The 19,410-nt window shown below is 33.6% G+C and overlaps 1 protein-coding gene across 13 annotated transcripts in view; it reads right to left on the reverse strand.

Moving 5' to 3' along the window:
* Positions 1–19,410, reverse strand: part of LOC149794932 (nucleolysin TIAR-like) — a 250,754-nt gene that overhangs the window by 137,321 nt on the left and 94,023 nt on the right. The window contains exon 2 of one of the 13 annotated variants that reach the window (XM_089964592.1): positions 9,462–9,520. The exons of 11 other annotated variants lie outside the window; for them this stretch is intronic. In XM_089964592.1, coding sequence (XP_089820718.1) covers positions 9,462–9,491 — 30 coding nt within the window. In that variant the 5' untranslated portion in view covers positions 9,492–9,520. Of the gene's footprint in view, positions 1–9,461; positions 9,521–9,690; positions 9,815–19,410 lie in introns of those variants that run through there. One more of the 13 variants, XM_089964591.1, reaches the window with a different exon arrangement.

Genomic DNA, 19,410 nt, shown 5'->3' on the forward strand with positions numbered 1-19,410 from the left:
TAGTGTGAAATGTTGCCTTTATCACTACATGAATTTGAAACGTTATGAACTTATGACCTGTTAGAAGTTGCTAATCTATTAAGAGTTTAATTTAGTAGCAAGTGTCTACTGAGTACATGGAAGGTATGTTTTGTTTCATTTGAGTATACTTGAGTTACAGCTATTTGCATGAGATTAAATGAATATCACCTTTATTACATGAGATTATATGAATCACATATTGGTTTTACTGTATCATGTGTCAACAATTTTGAATATATGATTCACATTTGTGTTTTCCTATTTGTGAATGTTTGTGTGAAGTAACTGAATGAGTCATATGTTTAGAGCGTGAAAAAATTGCACTATATATGTTGTAGAGGATAAACATATTTTTATTAATTCATTTCATAAACTTCATCTTTCATCAAACTGTGTTGTGTTGTCATTTAATCCAGGCATCCATTCAGGTCAAACCATGTTACAAGTCCCATATTTTGTATGATGGCCATTAAGATTCCACATTTCAGAACTGAAAATTATATGTAGTCTTAACTGTCAACCATAAATTATTCATTTTCACTCCTGATATATAAGATCTAATCTGCAAGTTACTGTAGTTAAAAAAATTATAATGTTACACTCCTTCATTTCACAAGCAATTCTTAGAACAGCAATGAAGAGTATCAGTTAATGGATTTGGGGTGGGGATGGGGCGGGACAAACCAGTAGCAGTGTCAGCAGCATACACATGACAGAACCAGGATTTAAAATCAGTAAACTACAAGAACTGTATCAGCAGATGGGTCTCTGAACCGGTCCATTTTTAACAACATAAATTTAACATGCTTAAAGTGACTGTGGCAATCTTATAACAATATAACAATGACATTAATGTATACATGTAACAGAATCTAAACCAGTATGTTATTACCATCATAAATTTTAAACTTTTTAAAGGGACTGAAGACAAGACAAGTGCATTTTGATGCACACACACACACACACACACACACACACACATATATATATATATATATATATATATATATATATATATATATACACACACACACATTCTCAATCATGCCACTGAACTTCTTATTCTTACCCCAACACATTTTGTTTCAGATAGGTGAGGGCTAGGATGCAAATGATAATGTGTTGTCTTTGTGTAATTACTCAAACTTTGCCACTGACTGCACACACACAAACTCTGATTTCCAAGTGCTGATGAGCTTGAAATATTTCTTTGTTTTATCAGCATGAAGAGATGAAGAGAAAGCATATATTTTGATATAAATTGACCCCCAAAAATGTTAAAAGGTTTTAAATATTCCTCTGGGGGAAAAAAATCAAAATAATATCACAAGTGTTGCTTACAAATTCATTTTTTGAACAGTCTCACTTTTTCAATATTTTTTTTAAATTTCATCTCTACCGAATGTTGGCTGACTTTTAATCAAAGAATCGAAGCTATCATGGACCAGTTTTGATCCCTTATTATTTTTAACATTTCAAAATCATCCTGCATTTGATTTGAAGCTCTTCACGTTAGAACAATACCGCAGTCAATTTAGTTTGTCATGTGACTGTTCTTAATCCAACTTCTCCACATGCATCATAGCAACAGTCACTGAACTGGCGGCACTGTACAGGTTCTGACTGGTTTCTCTAATGTGTGAACTGATCATGTAAAACTAGCTGGGGGAGGGCAAATTTTTTAAAAAGAAACCTTTAATTTTCATCTCTGAAAAAGTATGTGCAGTAGGCAGCCTTTAAATTGCATTTCTGTCCAACCATCGACAGACTCACCTTACAATAGTTCTGTCACCTCACCCCCAGTCTATCTAATGACTGGTATTATTAATTTTCATATACAATGAGCTTGTGTTCACTGAATGAACTGATACAAAATCGTTCAGAATATGTCACACTCGTCCCTATGTAAACATCTGCAGCCCCAAAATCAGTCTTTTTGAAAAATTCAGCACACAGCTGCTGTGTAAACAAACACTTCCAAACCTTAAACACCTTATTAAAAAAATAAAATGATATTTTGTGTTCAAATTCCATTTGGCTACCTAGCATCAATTTTGTCGTAATCCAATTATGGACTGTATATTTACTGCATTCACTGTCAAGAACACCCAGAGCATGGCATTCATTGATGAAAAGTGCTGCAGTTGGTAAATTTCTACATATTTTGATATTCAAAAAAATTCAACACAAAAGAAAGTTGGGGGGTTGATAATGCTAAAGCCCGGTTCCTAGCATGAACTACTAAAAATAAGCACAGATTTATCTTATACATAAACACTGACATTGTTGTTCTCTGTGTCACACCTACCAAACAATGTCACTGATTCAAAACTCATGATGGCATCCCAATTTTTTAAAATAATTTGCTGTATTTTTATGTTCTATCTTATCCCTATTATTTAATTCATTTACATAATTTCTTTCTTCAAATTTGTATCTTCAAACTTTCATTTATTACTCCTGTCCTATGAAATGGCAGTAGCTAGAAACAATATATTTTTATTAACTGGGAAGGTATGGTTCATTACTTATATCTTACACTAAGTGAGAGATATGGCTCAGACAGGATGCTGGCACATTGTGATGCAAAATTTGTCTTCACACATTTTATTGAAAAATAGATAATGAGATAGAGTTTTCTAACGGGTAAACAATCACTTCACCAATCACATAACGTGAGTGCTTAGACTGACTATGTTTAGGGCAAATCACAAATGATTCTGTCATCCAGTAGCAGATGAAAATTCCCCCATTTTCCCCACTTCTGAACAATATTTGTAAAACTAAATGGATTCTCCTGGTTGGGAAACCTGTTTCTTTAATGCAGCAAGTATGTCTTATCACATTGCACCTGATGAGACAAGATATATTCATTTGGTTAAACAAACAGGTATAACTAAATTCGACCTTCTGCTGCCACCTTCATGATTTCAACGAAATTAAATGACTGTCCACAACAGCAACAATGTGCAAGCACGAAACGAGTAATTTATACATTTGTAGTCGCACCTAAAAGGAATTAGTCACATGCAAGAGGGTTTCTCTTTTCCACATTTAATGTAACCCTATTACCTCCATCTGTTTTGCAGACTGTGCACTATGGATGACCCCTGACTTACAAACATCCCAGCAGACTTCAAAGAGACCCTGAAGATCTTTTCTAACATTAAAATCATGGTCTGATTGTGTTAGTTGCAGACCCTTAATCTAACTCTAGTCTGCACATCAAAAGGCACAAAACCTAAATTATACAATCCAAATTAGTTATATATCCACTCTCCACACACTCTTCTGCAACTGATAATGTATGTTAGAATTTCCAAAAAATATTATCATGAGTAGGAAATCACTTTTATCCTTATGAGCTAATTAATTCCAAATTAAACTGTAAATAACCCAACTCTATTTTAAGCACTTAATGTCTACTGAAAGAGATTAAAATTTCCCAACAAATGGTCACTAATTTAAATGTTTGAGTGTTATGCGAAACTTCCTATTACTGATTTTACAGTAATTTATAAATGCCACATCTATCACTATTAATGACTTCTTTTTTTTAATTTCTCAGGCTGGATGTAACCCAACAGCATTTCCCCTGACTGCTGTTGATAATACTATATTTAACCAGAATCACAGCCCCTAAATTTAACTGTAAATAAAGATGTACTATTCTATCATATACACATAATTATCAAATTTATAGAGAATATTTAGAAAATCTATATACAAGTATATTTTCTCTTCTAAAACCCCTATAAATACCAAGCCCCATAACACATTTTTGGGAAATGAAAAAAGCACGAAATTTTTTGCATGCAAGTCTCATTTTATTCAGTGTAACTATGCCTAAGTTGTTTCAAAACATTTGTCCAAAATTTAAAATTTTAGTGGAATTTTCACTCTCACACATAGATGAAACCCCGTTTATATGACATATGGACTAAAATAATGCCACACACACACACATTATTGTGTATAAAATTACAAAGTACACCTTGTCTTGACCAGCAATTATCTGAACAGTATTTTGCATTCTGATGGGGTCCAGAAAATTGATGTTACTCTTTCAGTATATATGCAGCATGTACATATCAACAGCTTTACAGCTTGCTCTATTATGCATCATCCACACCAAAGCTCAAATTTGAGAAATATTACAGCAATCTTTTCCTTGATCAAAGCCCTGAAATAAATACGCATCAGACATCCTTGTAAAGCAAGCAATAGCACGACAAACTAATCAGCATTCTGGTCATGAATGGAAGTCTAAATCCCTCCTGTTCCCAAGTTAGGAATCTAAGATAAGCACCTATTACCCTGTGTATGGTGACTATTGACTCCAACACTCTTTTCAGGCTACACCAAAAGGCTAAAATGAATGCTAAACAGGTCACATGATCATGGGAATGAAGTTCAAAACATCAAATGAATTAATTTGTACCCACTCTGTAAAACATGCCATCATTTAAGTGTTCTCCTTTCCTTCATTCTCTTATATTGCCGCAGTAAAGTGATGGGTAATAAAAATCAGGAGTACTTCAGTGATTATGACTTCAAATCTTGTTAATATTATTGATACAAAATCTATATTCCATCTAAAAATAAGCTGAAGCATGGCACACTATGCAAATTTAGACCAAAGTTTTATTCCAGGTAATTAGTGCATGCAAACAGAATTGTCAAGCCAAGTGCTATTTTAAAAATGCATTTGTATGCTGTAGCAAAATATGAAATAAAAGCTTTTAAAGAGAACAAATTCATACTGGTATTCAATATTCCAAATCTACATGGTAACTTAGTGAAACTATAACATTACGACGGCACTTATAACTTAGTAAAACTATTACGGCACTGGAGGGTTCTGGACAACTGAAGAACAACATATATGTATATTAAATTCTGTGGCATTGATTGAGTGCATGTGGCCTGAGAACTGATTCTGAGGCGAGAAACAAAATCTTTCTTGAGCTCATATCAAATATGGAAGTTAGACAAATACTGATTGTTAGAATTTCTTTGCAATTGTTACTTTTTTTTTTTAAAAATAAGGTTTAAGCTGTTTACTGAATCATGAGACAATGCATTTTGATTATCTCTAGCTTTCCATCACTTCTAGGAAATTTTTGTTTTCTAAGTAACAACTCATATTTTTTCTTGTTTTATATTTTTATGGCTCAGAAATATTATAAACGAGTTATCTTTTAGGCAAAGAATATGTGTTCCACTAAAATTTATGTGGAGTAATCTGATCTTTAACCTCCACCTAACAGACAAAACTTGGGCTCTGATTAAGCTACAATTAGGATAGAAACAGTGATGAAATAAATGTACAGGATCTGAGGACATCATCTGTGGGACTGCAACAATTGAAACATGAAACAGTTATGTGACTTGTTTGTGTCAGTAACAGAATTGTTAAATATTAGCATGTAAGGAATGTGTGACATAGCTACCACTGAAAGGGATGCACAAAATGACGACTACGACTGCAATGTACATCAACTGTTACAGACCTTCGACAACACAGCTATTCAAGGCACTATCACAAAAAACTACATCTGGATAGAAGACAAAAATACAGATGGGGAAAAAAGGAAAATGAATTATGCATGCTTTATTAAAAATTTTAAGCTGGTTATAAATTCATCACTTGAAAATTTGAAGAAAAATCCACAGATCAGCCAAACGTAAACATCAGTAATCTACGGTGTGATCTCAACAAGAAATATTGTTTAAATTAATATTCTGTTTCCCAATGCATTATTTATAAGAGAAAATATTAAAGAAAATCACATTTTTTTAAAATGTATGATCTCCCACTGAAATTTCATTATGACTCCAAATTTCTATACACTAACCACATTATTCAGTTATAAAACAATAAAAAATATTGACCTTTCTTTTATAAATTTTCATCACAAACCACCTTTTTCAGCAACTCTATATATATATATATATATATATATATATATATATATATATATATATATATATATATATATATATATACACACACACACACACACCATAGAACTGTGATAGCATTAATGATAAATCCTGAATTCTCTCTAACTCAGCCAGACAATGTTTTGTTGTACCAATTTTTGCTGAATTATTACGATTTCAATAATACAAGCAATACCCTCTTTACAGAGCAACTTAACTGTCACATCAAAGTAACAAGTTAATGTTCTATGCCGGCCTGGCAAAAAAAACCTATCTTTAATGTACCACTATAAATATTAAAGGTGAACCAATAAACATTTTCCTGTTGTTCAGACATAATAATCACTAAATGTTCCTTTCACTTTCATATTTTCTTTAGAAAAGAACAAACTGGCTTGGGCATTTTTGGGTCACAAAGAAAAGGAACTTTTTGTCTACAGAACAATGAGACATTCAAAATAAACTTACAGCATGAAACCATAGCGAATTATTTCTTATCTTGTAGCTGCGATGTAATTTGTTTAAATATAAATGATTTAAAAAGGTAACAATTTATATCAAAATCCTTTTCAAACAAATTTCTAAACAGAACAGAACCTATCAAAAAAGTTTCTTATAAAAAAAAAATTCTATGAGGCATACTATCTTAATATTCTTTATTTCAAAACTTGTCACCAGCCATACTGAGTGGAGTCCAGCTACAAACAACACGGACACTGGTCTGCCATTGCATAATGTACCATTAGATTAGGGTCTATGTTTGTTCTAATGCTCAATCCTAACATATTACACAGACTCTGTCCCAACAACACATTATGCAACAGCAGATCTGGGTCTCTGTAGTTTTTTGTTGGAGTTGACTTGTAAGCATGTATAAACAGTATTTTTCATGTTCATACTTGGAAACAAGGTCTGGTGTCAATTTGTATATATAATTAAACAAAATTATAGAAGATTTGTTCCAATAATGATGGGGATATTATGTCATTTAGGTTACTGTATTACTACTGTATGCAACAGATGTCTACCAGGTTCACAAAGCCTGCCATTTCCAACAACCACAAATTATAAGAAATGTCAAAGGGGGAAGGGGTAATTATTCAATATCATCCAGTAGTGGGAATAGTCACCAATAAACCTATATTAACTTTTTTAATGTTAAGATATACATGATTCTAACTTATTCTGAATCAATTCAACATCAGTTTTATGACAGGGTTCATACAGAATTCTGAATGATAAATTCAAAGACTATTTCCAAACTTTCAAAGACCACATAGATTTCCATCACCTATTTTCACTAACATTCTTTGTATACAAGTTATATTAGAAAACAATGAACGCAAAGTACTACAATATTGTTAAATGATGAAATTCAAACTATAATTAATCAAAAGAAACCAGGAAAACTCTTCTACATCGAAATCTAACAACCTTGGACATTTTTACTTATGATTATGGAAAGAAATTAAAATATTTGGGTTTATTTCAATTTTCAAAGACTTTAAAAGACCGCAGGGTAATCTGCTCTATTTTCCCAAATTTTCAAGACCTTAAAAATACCACCTCATTTTTCCCAAACTGTCAGTGACCTTCAAAGACCGTAAGAACCCTGTATGACACAACGTCATCAAAGTACAATAAAAATATCTTTTTTCATGAGTTACGATGTAAAACGTTTTTATATGAAAGGGTGCTTCATAAACTGTGAAATATATCTAAAAAGAAGCAAGATAATGACATTCAGATAGAATTTAAACATAACAAAAATATAAACCACAGTGAATCAAACCACTCAACAAGTGAAGAACAAAAGTAACAATTTGTAAAAATGAAATATATTCTCAAAGCATATCACCAACAGTATATACAAATAATTAAAAAAAGAGAGCAAAAATAAATATAAAAGAATAAGAACTGACCCAAATAAATAGAGGTGGTGAATGTTACCTAAGAAATACACTACAAAAATGACAGTGAAAAAACTATAGTATAAAATGCAAAAAATGAATCATTTAAAGAGCTATGATGAGATAACAGCCCTCATAAAGACATAGTGTTCTAATGAACAAGCTGATGTTCATTCAAAACCTCAATTTTAATGATTAGAAAGAAAATCATGACAATGAAATATTAAACATTTAAAGGAGAAAACAAGACTGAAAATGGTAAACTCTGAAAATAACTGAAACCAGTAAAATATCAACAAAGTATTTAGAATATATGAATATACAAAGATATAAAATTGGCTTTGATTTATAATTAACAAAAATATAGTAAATTCAAAGCAATAAATATTCAGCAAAGGAGCTGACACTCTACTGGGATCAAATTGTGTGTGTGTGATCCTTTAACGGCATGTAATTTGTTCATGAGATTAACTGGTCTGATGATGTACTGTTTCAGTTATGCCACAAACTGGTGACCGTTAGTTACACCTAGTGCATACTGACCTCAATTGTGAACTCAGAATGTAAGATCAACCTAAATGTGATTTCTTCGCTAATCAAACCTTTGTCTCTTATAAATGAGACAAGCCACTAGATGAAAAAACAGACACAAATCAAAATACAATGTGAGACATGTGCAAGGTCCGTACTGGAGGTGCAGTTACAGGATTCACTGGAATTCCAAGATTCTGTGATAAAAAATGCACACAAATTGTGCCACAAATTCAATCAAATTCGTACAAATTGATATTAATAACTCCAGGCACTACGTCTGATTGCTTCCATTTAGTTCAGCTGGTGGAGTGTTAGACTCATAATTCAAGGGCTGTGAGTCTGATACCCACTCATGCCAGCACAGGTCAGCTGCCTTGTTTTGTTTTTGTTTGAGGCACTTACCTCCCATTTCCTGAACATGATATAGCCAATAATCTATTAAACGTGCAGTTAAAACCAAAAATACAAGACTATCAAAACTGTTCCTTGACTAAATAATCTGTCACAAGCCAAACAGTTTATGTCTGAATTTTAGTTCATTAGCTATCTTATCAATCAAGTCATTTTAAAGCTCTGATAACAATGATGACTTCATCAGCCAAAGTCCAAATTTCTTTTAGCAAACTGGTGTCTGTTGGCTTTTTGACATGAGGATGGTTATCATAATAATCCAACAATGGTATAGTCATTTTCAGGTCATCTAAATCACATCAGAACAAGTTTGCTTGTCAGATACTTCAGATTTTTTACAGACCAGGGAATTGGAAATTTCTTAACTTTTTTCTGTTCTTATGTAATTGGAACTTCATTTGCAAACAAATATATTCACTCAAAGATCATTACTGCCAAATCTGTGCTTGTACAGACAGACCAACACACAAGATTGCATGGTTCAATGACCAACACAGCTAAAATCTGGTTTCACACTAAGTATAAAATGTACATTGATAATAATTAAAATTATATCAAGACTAGATTTTAAAAAAAAGATAATGAAAAGATTGTAAATATTGCAAAACGCATACTAGAAAAGGTGATAAAAATAACTACCATCCTAGGGATAAATACAATGTAACTCATGATTTACTGTCTTGATCCAGAGGCATAACCTGTTAACAAGAAGTTCAAGATTAGAAGTTACTTCAGTTAATTAGAAAAGTAAAACGGCTTAGTATTTTAATTAATAAGTTTACTGCAGTGCCAACCTACTTTTGGAAAGCCTCTGAAGAAATTTTCTGTCAATATTTGTTTTCATTTTTTTTTTACCAATATTTCTTACCCATAAGTTATAGAAACATGAAAAGAGAAATGGAAGACTGTACATTCCGGAAGAGTTGAATCCTAAAATGAAACTGGATCAGCAACAAAACAGATTGGCACTGCACTAGGTTTACGACCAAATAAACAAGACATTGTGTTAGACTGTGTTTGTTACCTTTGAAGTTAACTACAAACTGTATGAAATATGTACTTATTTCTGTTTCCTTAAATATGCACATAGATAATAACTAGAAAGAGACAGAAATATAAATGGGATAGGCTTAATTTGCATCTATTGTTAAAAGGTTTGAGAGAAAAAAATATTTCATCACACATGCTGGCCTTGTATTCATTTGACAAAATGATTTTTTTTATTATTATTTTTTCTTCTTCTAATTACATTCCCTTGTAGTGACTAACATTGCACTGGCAACAGCTGTATGGCATTCTATGTCAGTTACAGCTTGTGATAAAATAAAAATTATTCAAATTGAATGAGATCACAAAATCGCAACAAAAAGCTTGTTAGGCTTCCAGTCATTGGGATGCTATGAGAAACAAAATAGTTTGTCAGGGCTTGCTAAATGTGATTTTAAAATTATTAATGCATATCTAATACATGTTGGGTATTCCCTTTATTTTCAAGAAGCCATGTCAACATTAAATTACACTTAAACTTTAAAGATTCAGCAATGTAAATTTGATTTATTATATCTACACCAAACTTTAGTTAAATTTTATCAATGGAATGTGAAATGAAACAAACATCCAAAGACTATGAAGCATGGAACCTGACCTTACAATACTGTTTCAAACTGATGCAACTAAAAAGATACTTAAAACCCTACTCCCTTAGAATTCAAAAAGCATGTGGTTGGTTGAGGATCACTTTGTTACAAATCATATTCCCTCAAAGCAGGCTAATAAAGTTTGATTGCATTACTTTTAGTTCTTACAAGATACTGTGTGGATCCAGCTATCGGCATGTGATTCAGCCTATTTTGGGGGTTCTGCTGTTGCAATTTCGAGATCTATCAATAACTATTATTATAGTTCATATACTTCAATCTAATCCTGAGTGAAAGTGCATTTTTTTTTAAAACTATTCACTGACCCAAGCTCTGTGCATTATAAAAAATTACTTAATTCAGTAAATTACCTTATGCAGACCAATTTTTCATATTCAGTCCCAAATGATCACCTCATTCAATAATGGATCTTTCTCTGTATATAAATAATAAATGAAACGAACACCATGTTCCCTATAGCCCTATTTAAACACTACTTGATTGACTTTTCTCAGACCAAATGTTGACAAATCAGCAACTGCAAATGCTCTCTACAGTGTACAGTGACTTCCAATAGCACTGATAATGACAGTCGTGCATAATTAATGATGGGACCCACTAAAATCATAACATCACATCAAATTAATATTCATTGTATTTGGTCAACCATGAACTATGGCTAACCATGCATACTAACACAGAACCTAATGTATCCAAAAGTCTGCAAGATGGGCATATCATATGCAGCTGTATACATCTATCGGCTTCAAATCAAACCAAAAGTTATTGGAAGAACAGACAACTCTCCAACAAGACTTTACATGAAGCAGCTATCATCCAAATCCTTGTCTCCATTAATAATTAAGCACCAAGTCAAAAGTGATATGTCTCTAGGCTAGACACATTACTCCCTTTGTAGTGCATGATAGCCCTGTAGTTGTTCATACATGTAACTTACTCTAAATTAGGTGTGGATCACAGAGGAGTAACGAGCTGAAGAAAAAAACACTTAAGCATGGTAAATGGAAGCTTGGAAGAAATTTAAGTCAATAAAGATCTCCTCCGTTTCACTGGGTATAAAATTTGAAAGGAAGCAGCAGCAATGGAAGTGAATTGTCAGATCCTATAGGGATCTTGTGTATCTCAGATCTTTCACAGAAACTGCACAAAGGGATGCATTAGGCTTTGCAATCAATAATACAGAATCTAGCATAGCTTGTTCCTTTTATGACCACTTCTTTTGGTCTTCTCCAAAGTGTAATTGTGAAGCTTTGGCCTTCTCCTGTGGCTGGTTTGGCACTTTTATCCCACACTAGGTCATGAGCAGGAAAATTTAAAAGCTGAATTTCATAGGGCCTCTGAGATTCCAGAGCACAGTGTGTGATTTCTGTCAAAAGTTATATGGAAATAACCAAATTACTAAGCATTTTGGATTGCTTTCTGTTGCATATTTCCCAGATATTCATAATTCATAATTATAAAATACTAAGAAGAAGAAAAAAGAGAATTCAAATGTCTGCATTTTAACGTACTGTTTATACCTGCTTACAAGTTTAGCCCAACTGCAAACTTCACAGATCCAGATCTGCCATTGCATAATGCACCAGCAGATCTGGGTTGATGCAGTTCATTAACAGTAATCAGTAGGAAAAACAACACAGTCTGATCTGCCAGCATGCACCAAGATTCCAATCCAGTGACATCAGCATCAAATAAACTGCAAACATGCACAATGCATCAAAGACCTGTGACAAAGGTATGATAACTGCAAAGCAAAAGGCACAAGAAGGCCCAAGACTGGTCATCTAAACTGACATCTGCCAAACAGCCCAAAGCAAGAGCAGCTGGCCAAGAAATCTGGTTCAGTGTCATGCTTTCTCTTTAAGCTTCCAATGCTACTGATGCACATGTTATAAAAACAATTGTTTCACGGTTTCTTTGTTTTTGTGACACCCATTTTTGGTGGCACATTATCATCATTTGTTCTGTATTGACAGCGCTTTTATAACACGTTGCCATCTGTCAATGCAGACAAAATTCTGGCAGGCAGTTTATCAAAATATATTTAATAGGTTTCTGTTGTTTGTTTTTTTAACTTGGCCACATTTAGAGGCAGACAGCTATCATTTGTTTCAATATGAAATACTGTCAATTTGAAATTCCTTCATGATAGGATCATTTGGTCAGATTCTGTTGAGCAGTTGTGTGTGTGTGTGTGTTTGAGATTTAGATTTTTAATGTAGCTTTAACAATTTTCCAGTCATATCGCTACGATGTCTGCAGTGTGGCAGTTTAAAGTGATGTCTAGCACCGAGGCATCATGAAACAGACATGTAGCTTGATGTCCCACCCAGTCACATTACCTGACACCAGGGCGAGCAGTCCTAACACCAACCTCTTAATGCTGAGCGCCTAGCAAGGCAGCTGTAAGTACCATTTTTAGAAGTCTTTGGTATGACTCAGCAGGGGTTCAAACCCACAACCTATCGCATCTGTGTGTTGAGCAGTTGTGAAAAGACATTTTAAGATTTTGTTTTCATAAATCTCATTCAAATTTGATAGTGGATCTGCAACACATATATAAGCCCTTAATGCCAGGATGCTTTCTGTCAAATCTGCTCAAATTCACCTGAGTGGTTTTTGAACAGAAGTAATTTAAAGCTCCACTTCTGCCGTTTTTCATGATAAAGTCAGTTTAAAAGTTTTAACATAGTTAATAGCCAACTGTTATTAATTGAATAAAATCTGGATGCCCTTTATGTTACAATACTTTTTATCAAATTATTCTACAAAGGTTTTTAACATTCTGTAAAAAGGTTTTTACATTTTTAGCAATAGTAGCCAATATCTTGCAGCACTTTGTAATTATATAAAAAGAAATTGGAAAAATATTTGCACCAGCATGCTTTCTATAAAATTTGTGCTTTTGATAAGTTGTACATAGCAACTGTTAGCATATTATACATGATACAGAATGGACCAAGAGGCCCACCACAAGCTCACCTGGCCTTATAGCTAGGTCCTCTACAGATGTACAGTTGATGAACTGGCCTTATAGCTAGATCCTCTACAGATGTACAGTTAATGCACTGGCCTTATAGCTAGATCCTCTACGGATGTACAGTTAATGCACTGGCCTTATAGCTAGATCCTCTACGGATGTACAGTTAATGCACTGGCCTTATAGCTAGATCCTCTACGGATGTCCAGTTAATGCACTGGCCTTATAGCTAGATCCTCTATGGATGTACAGTTAATAAACTGGCCTTATAGCTAGATCCTCTACAGATGTACAGTTAATGCACTGGCCTTATAGCTAGATCCTCTACGGATGTACAGTTAATGAACTGGCCATATAGCTAGGTCCTCTACGGATGTACAGTTAATGAACTAGCCATATAGCTAGGTCCTCTACGGATGTACAGTTAATGAACTTGCCTTATAGCTAGGTCCTCTATGGATGTACAGTTAATGTACTGGCCTTATAGCTAGGTTCTCTACAGATGTACAGTTAATGAACTGGCGATTAGGTCCACTGACATTACATAAAGTCATACCATGCATAATCAACTGGTATACAAGAAAATGTTGTCAAATATTTTAAGAACAGATCTGTAGCATTCCAAGTGAACAACAATGCCAATTAATTACCATTTGTTTAACAAAATAGAGAGTAATCCTTTTGAATGAGACTGTTGTCATTAAAAGTAAAACATATTTATAGTCAGGTTCCATGCTGTTCAGGTATCCATTTCTCTTTCAAGTGGTTCAGTTAAGATATTTTTTAGAACATCACTTCCATGGCTGCATATCCCTGGACTTATTATATGCTCCCCCCACCATCATGGACCCAAGAATTTTAAGTCAAATCTATTATAATGTTACATATCCTTCTGCTATGGTTGCATGTATCAAGTTCATGCAAAAAATACTCAAACATGTCATGGTAATTTGCACATTATGTTTTTTTATTCAACCTTTGACTTCTTCACATCATCTCAAAGGGATGGGTACAAAAATAATGCCCTCCCTCTAAGATGCTTAACACCAATGTGCATAGTATGGTGCATTTCCATTCAGCAATTTACCAAGAGATAGGGTTTTCAGAAGAATGAACAAATGATTAACTGATGTTGGGTACTGCAAATATTGCTCTCCACCACCTCGGCACACCCAAACATGGAGATAATATGGCTGAAGAAAATGTTTATGTCACCTTATACTTACTTGAATTTGTGCAATTTTGAACTGGAAAATCATGAGGCACTTAATATAAATTTTATTCAAATCTTGATTGAACTATCCCTCCAATGTGAACACATAAACACAAAACGATTCATTTACAGCCATTGTAAGAACTTTTATGATAATCTAACTTGAAGAAAAAAATTATGACTTTTAAGGGACAAAAGGTTATGCATTCTAAAATTATGGCTTTCAAACTGAGCTTTAAACTAAACAGAGAAGACAGACAGCTTTGTTGTCACTTCTGTATGCAATTTGGAGGGAAGCTATTACACAATCATCTGTTGAAGACAGAAGGCAATTGCCTGATGTCAGGTCTACTGATGGTCTAATGAAGTTTAAGTTAATTCAATCAAATGCAAATTTCATAGGCTTTGACAAGGAAATGGTGGCAGTATCCAGAGGGAATAACCATGAACCAGCCTGGATTAAAATGGCAGCTAGACAATAATTTGGACTGGTTTTATGTACATGAGGTACCAGTCCAAATTAAAATGCCAAACACAGCTGTGTAGTTTGTATTGATAGCTTACTGTTCTTGTTCTTTTCTAGCCGGAATGTTATCCTGACACAAATTTACTTGTTGGAAGCATCATTATGTTATCTTCTACCTGATAAAGTAACGGGATATATTTTGTATGTATATCCCATATTTATAGAAACATCTTTTCTTATTTTTTAAATCGTGATGAATACATGTCATAATCATATGGCACTGGTAAATGCATGACTTTTACCGCTTTCAATCAAAAGGGACAACTGTTGCTTTCACATGCTCAACATAAATATCCATGCAGTACATGGGAGAAATAATTCATCAATTTTACTTATTTTTCTCTAAGTCTTCTTTTTTTTGTCTCTGGTAAAATGGTCAACCTAAGCCAACTCATTGCCATGATATTATCTCATGGATCAAGATAACAAAAAATAATAGAATACAGCAGATTAAATGATCACACAACATATGTTAAGCATGTACCCCCACCCCATATATATATATATATATATATATATATATATATATATATATATATATATATATATATATATATATGTACCCAGCCTCTCATTGAGATTTACATGGTTGTATCTGTTCCAGTAAGCAGACACATTTATCACTGATTATATTTATGATTCCTTGTGAGACTAATTTTTTTCAATAGAGGGTACAACAAATTTATGTTCATTGTAGAGGAAAGTCATCAACCAACTTATCAAAATTGACTGAAAAATATGTCCATGACTCATTCATGTCATATTTAACCAAACACTTGCTCTTACACCCTAATCAATCAGGCTTTTGATAAAAACATTCATGTGAGACTGCCTTGATCTCCCTAGCTGACAAATGGCTTCAAGCACTTGACCAAGGTAGAATAATAGTATCTGTATTTGTAGATTTCAGGAAAGCTTTTGACATGGTGGATCATTAAGTCCCTTTAAAGAAACTGAAAATCAACCAATGTGATGAAAGCACAGTTAGAAGGTTTACTTCATACTTAAGTGAGAGAATGCAACATGCTAATATAAATAATGTTCTGTCTGAACCTGGAACAATTAGATGTGGAGTACCACAAGGCTCAATTCTAGGTCCATTACTATTTATTTTATTTATTAATGACCTACCACTTTTACTAAGAGACTAAATATCATCTACAGATCTCTACGCAGATGACAAAACCTTGTCAGACATCCAAAACACAAAGCATGAACTGGAAATTTCCTTACAGAATGCCCTAAACAAACTGGATAACTGGTGCACATGCAATGGAATGGTGGTAAATACTGGTAAAACTAAAATATTACTTATCTCAACACATTAAAAAAGGATAAATCTTGATAGTGATGAACTATGTCTGACATGGAAGGATAAAAATTTGAAAATGGTCTGTCATGACAGACTACTTGGTGTTTTAATGGATAATAACCTATCATGGACTAAACATATCAAACATATCAGTAAAAAAAAAAAAAGTTGATTCAAGGTTATGGCTTCTCAGCAAGATAAATCATTTTCTCCCTGAAAGGCACAGAAAACTATTTTATAACAGTTACATACAACCCTATTTAGACTACTGTAATAAAGTATGGGGTAATTCAAATTATACAAGCATATGAAAGCTGGTACATCTTCAAAAAAGAGCATTTGGACTAATATCAATCCAGAAAGAAATCAAGGAAACTTTAGCTGGTTCGTTAAAAATATTACCTATTAAAGACCAAATAATTGTGAGAAAAGCCAAATTAATGTATAGGATATCCAATAATAATACTCCTGAATATTTACAATCACTATTCCAGTATAGCCTACCTGGCCATACATGCAATCCATGTCCACCCAACAGTGTAAAATTCACAAACCAAATAAGGATATTTTTTTTAAAGTTTCCAATACTCTGGAACTTTATTCTGGAACAGTATTCCAGCTGAGATTAGAAATGACCACTCTATATCCTTCTTCCAAACCCAATATATCCAGTGGCTTCAGAGATGCAGCTAAAATAAATAAATTCCTTTCTATGAGGGCCTCAAGGTAGATTAGTTCTTAGCTAACCGTGTTACCCTCTTTAAATAAAGTCATTATTACACTGACCCGAAAGCACAATATAATAGAACAGGGTCTCCTATATATGCAGTTAATATGACCAACAAGTTCACTTGGTAGTCACCCCATGCCCATGTCCAAACATGAAATATGACTGATTTCTTTGAGGCATTGAAGTTGGGGTATCTCCTGGGTAAATCCTATTTGCATGTCATATTTTGCATATGAACTATAAATGGGATCTCCCACAGACATTGCTGTTAGATACTGACACTAGAAATAGAAATAGCTACATGCCCAACACAAGAGAGGGAAAAAATGAGAAGGCCTGGATGTACATGTAGAGTCCACAATCACAGTATTACTGTAAAAAGTCTTCACTTCATGAAGAGTCATCCAAAATATTTTAAAAATCCATTGTGGAGTTTACAAATTACAAGCAAATGAAAAGATTTAATGCAAACCTAAATACTAAAGACAATACTAACAACAGAACAGTGTTTATTATCTCACTTGTCACTAACAGGGACTGAGCAAAAATGAATTTTTTTAACTGTCTGCTCACCTTATTCCCCACACCGCCTCATACATGTGACTGAACGAAGAAGGTAACTTAGGATAAATCAGGAGAATTTGAACAGAAATTTTTACATCTATAAAGTGAGGATTTTCAATAAGAAGCCAAAGCTTGTGTGTGTGTGTGTGTGTGTGTGATTAGGATTTTTAATGTAGCTTTAACAATTTTTTAGTCATATCGCTACGATGTCTGCAGTGTGGCAGTTTACAGTGATGTCTAGCAGTCTGGGGCATCATACTGCAAACATGTAGGATGATATCCCACCTAGTCACATTATCCTGACACCAAGCTGACCAGTCCTAACACTAACCTCTTAATGCTGAACACCTAGTGAGGCAGCTGTTAGTACCATTTTTGTAAGTCTTTAGTATGACTTGGCTGGGGTTCAAACCCACAACCTCCCACTTCCAAGGCAGACACTCTAACCACCAGAGTGGTCCCAAAGCTTGTGTCACTATGTAACTTTTGTACATCCAAAAGAGAACTTTTGTACAAATTCCACCAGAGTTTGACTAGATCTGATCACTATCTTTAATACTGTCCAAATTACATCTGATTACACATACCATGTAGTTTAGTCCAGTGACAACTTTAGGCACTGAAGCAGAACCTACTCTGTGGCCAGAAGCAAACAAAGTAATGATGATTGTTTTTAGTAATCTGACCATAATCAATTAATGTCTTTAATCCCTTCAAAATTGCTTCTGATTACACATAGCATAATCCCCCCTCCAACAAAAAAAAAAAGTAGATTGACTTCAAAGATGACGGAATGGACAGGATACACCCCTTATCTTTGGAGGAAAAGTCTCCCAGCCAGAGGGTTCATATTTACGTCGCCTTTTATTGTGCTTCATCTTCATTACTCATGAATTTTTGTTTCTTTATGATGCTACTGACAAATTTAAGCAATGTTCTTTCTTTGAGCACTGTTTTATGAAAATGCCAGGAGTAATTTATATATCATGCTTTCTATTTTTCTACAACTTACTAATTATTGTCTTATAACTGAAAAGTCAGAACTAATTTCTCCAAATGCTTGTATAATTACCAAAATTATCAATGTTCTGAATTGTACAGGAATGCTTAAAATATTAGTGGTTTGTCTGAATTTGGCAAACTGTGATTCAAAATAAGGATATTTTAATCATGGGGAAAGTCACTTCAATTGTCTGGTATGTAAAAGGGGTTCTATACAGTTTGTTTGTTAAGGTTGTCTGCTGACAAATCATTTTGTATTTTTAGGTAGATAAAGAACTAGGCACTAAAACAAATACCTCAACTTCACAAACACAAGACAAGCATGAAATGCAATTAACTAGGTGAAAGGAGGTGGTATTGGCAGACTAGACAAAGCAAACATTCTTCAGGCTATCTCTTTCACCATGATCTTCCACTACAAAAAAGCCTGGAAACACTCAAGGACTATTATACAAGTCACGAACTGGGTAGAAACTTGTCTTATTCAACGGCCAGCAATAACACCAATTAAACCCAAAACTATAATGAAACCAAAATGAACCATTATTAGGAACAAATTGTATAGACATAATTGAGCTTCAGTATCTTGTGAGTTGTCTGACA

The sequence above is a fragment of the Sinohyriopsis cumingii genome, chromosome 7 (assembly GCF_028554795.1).
Source record: "Sinohyriopsis cumingii isolate HCF-2022 chromosome 7, ASM2855479v2, whole genome shotgun sequence".
NCBI lineage: Eukaryota > Metazoa > Mollusca > Bivalvia > Unionida > Unionidae > Sinohyriopsis > Sinohyriopsis cumingii.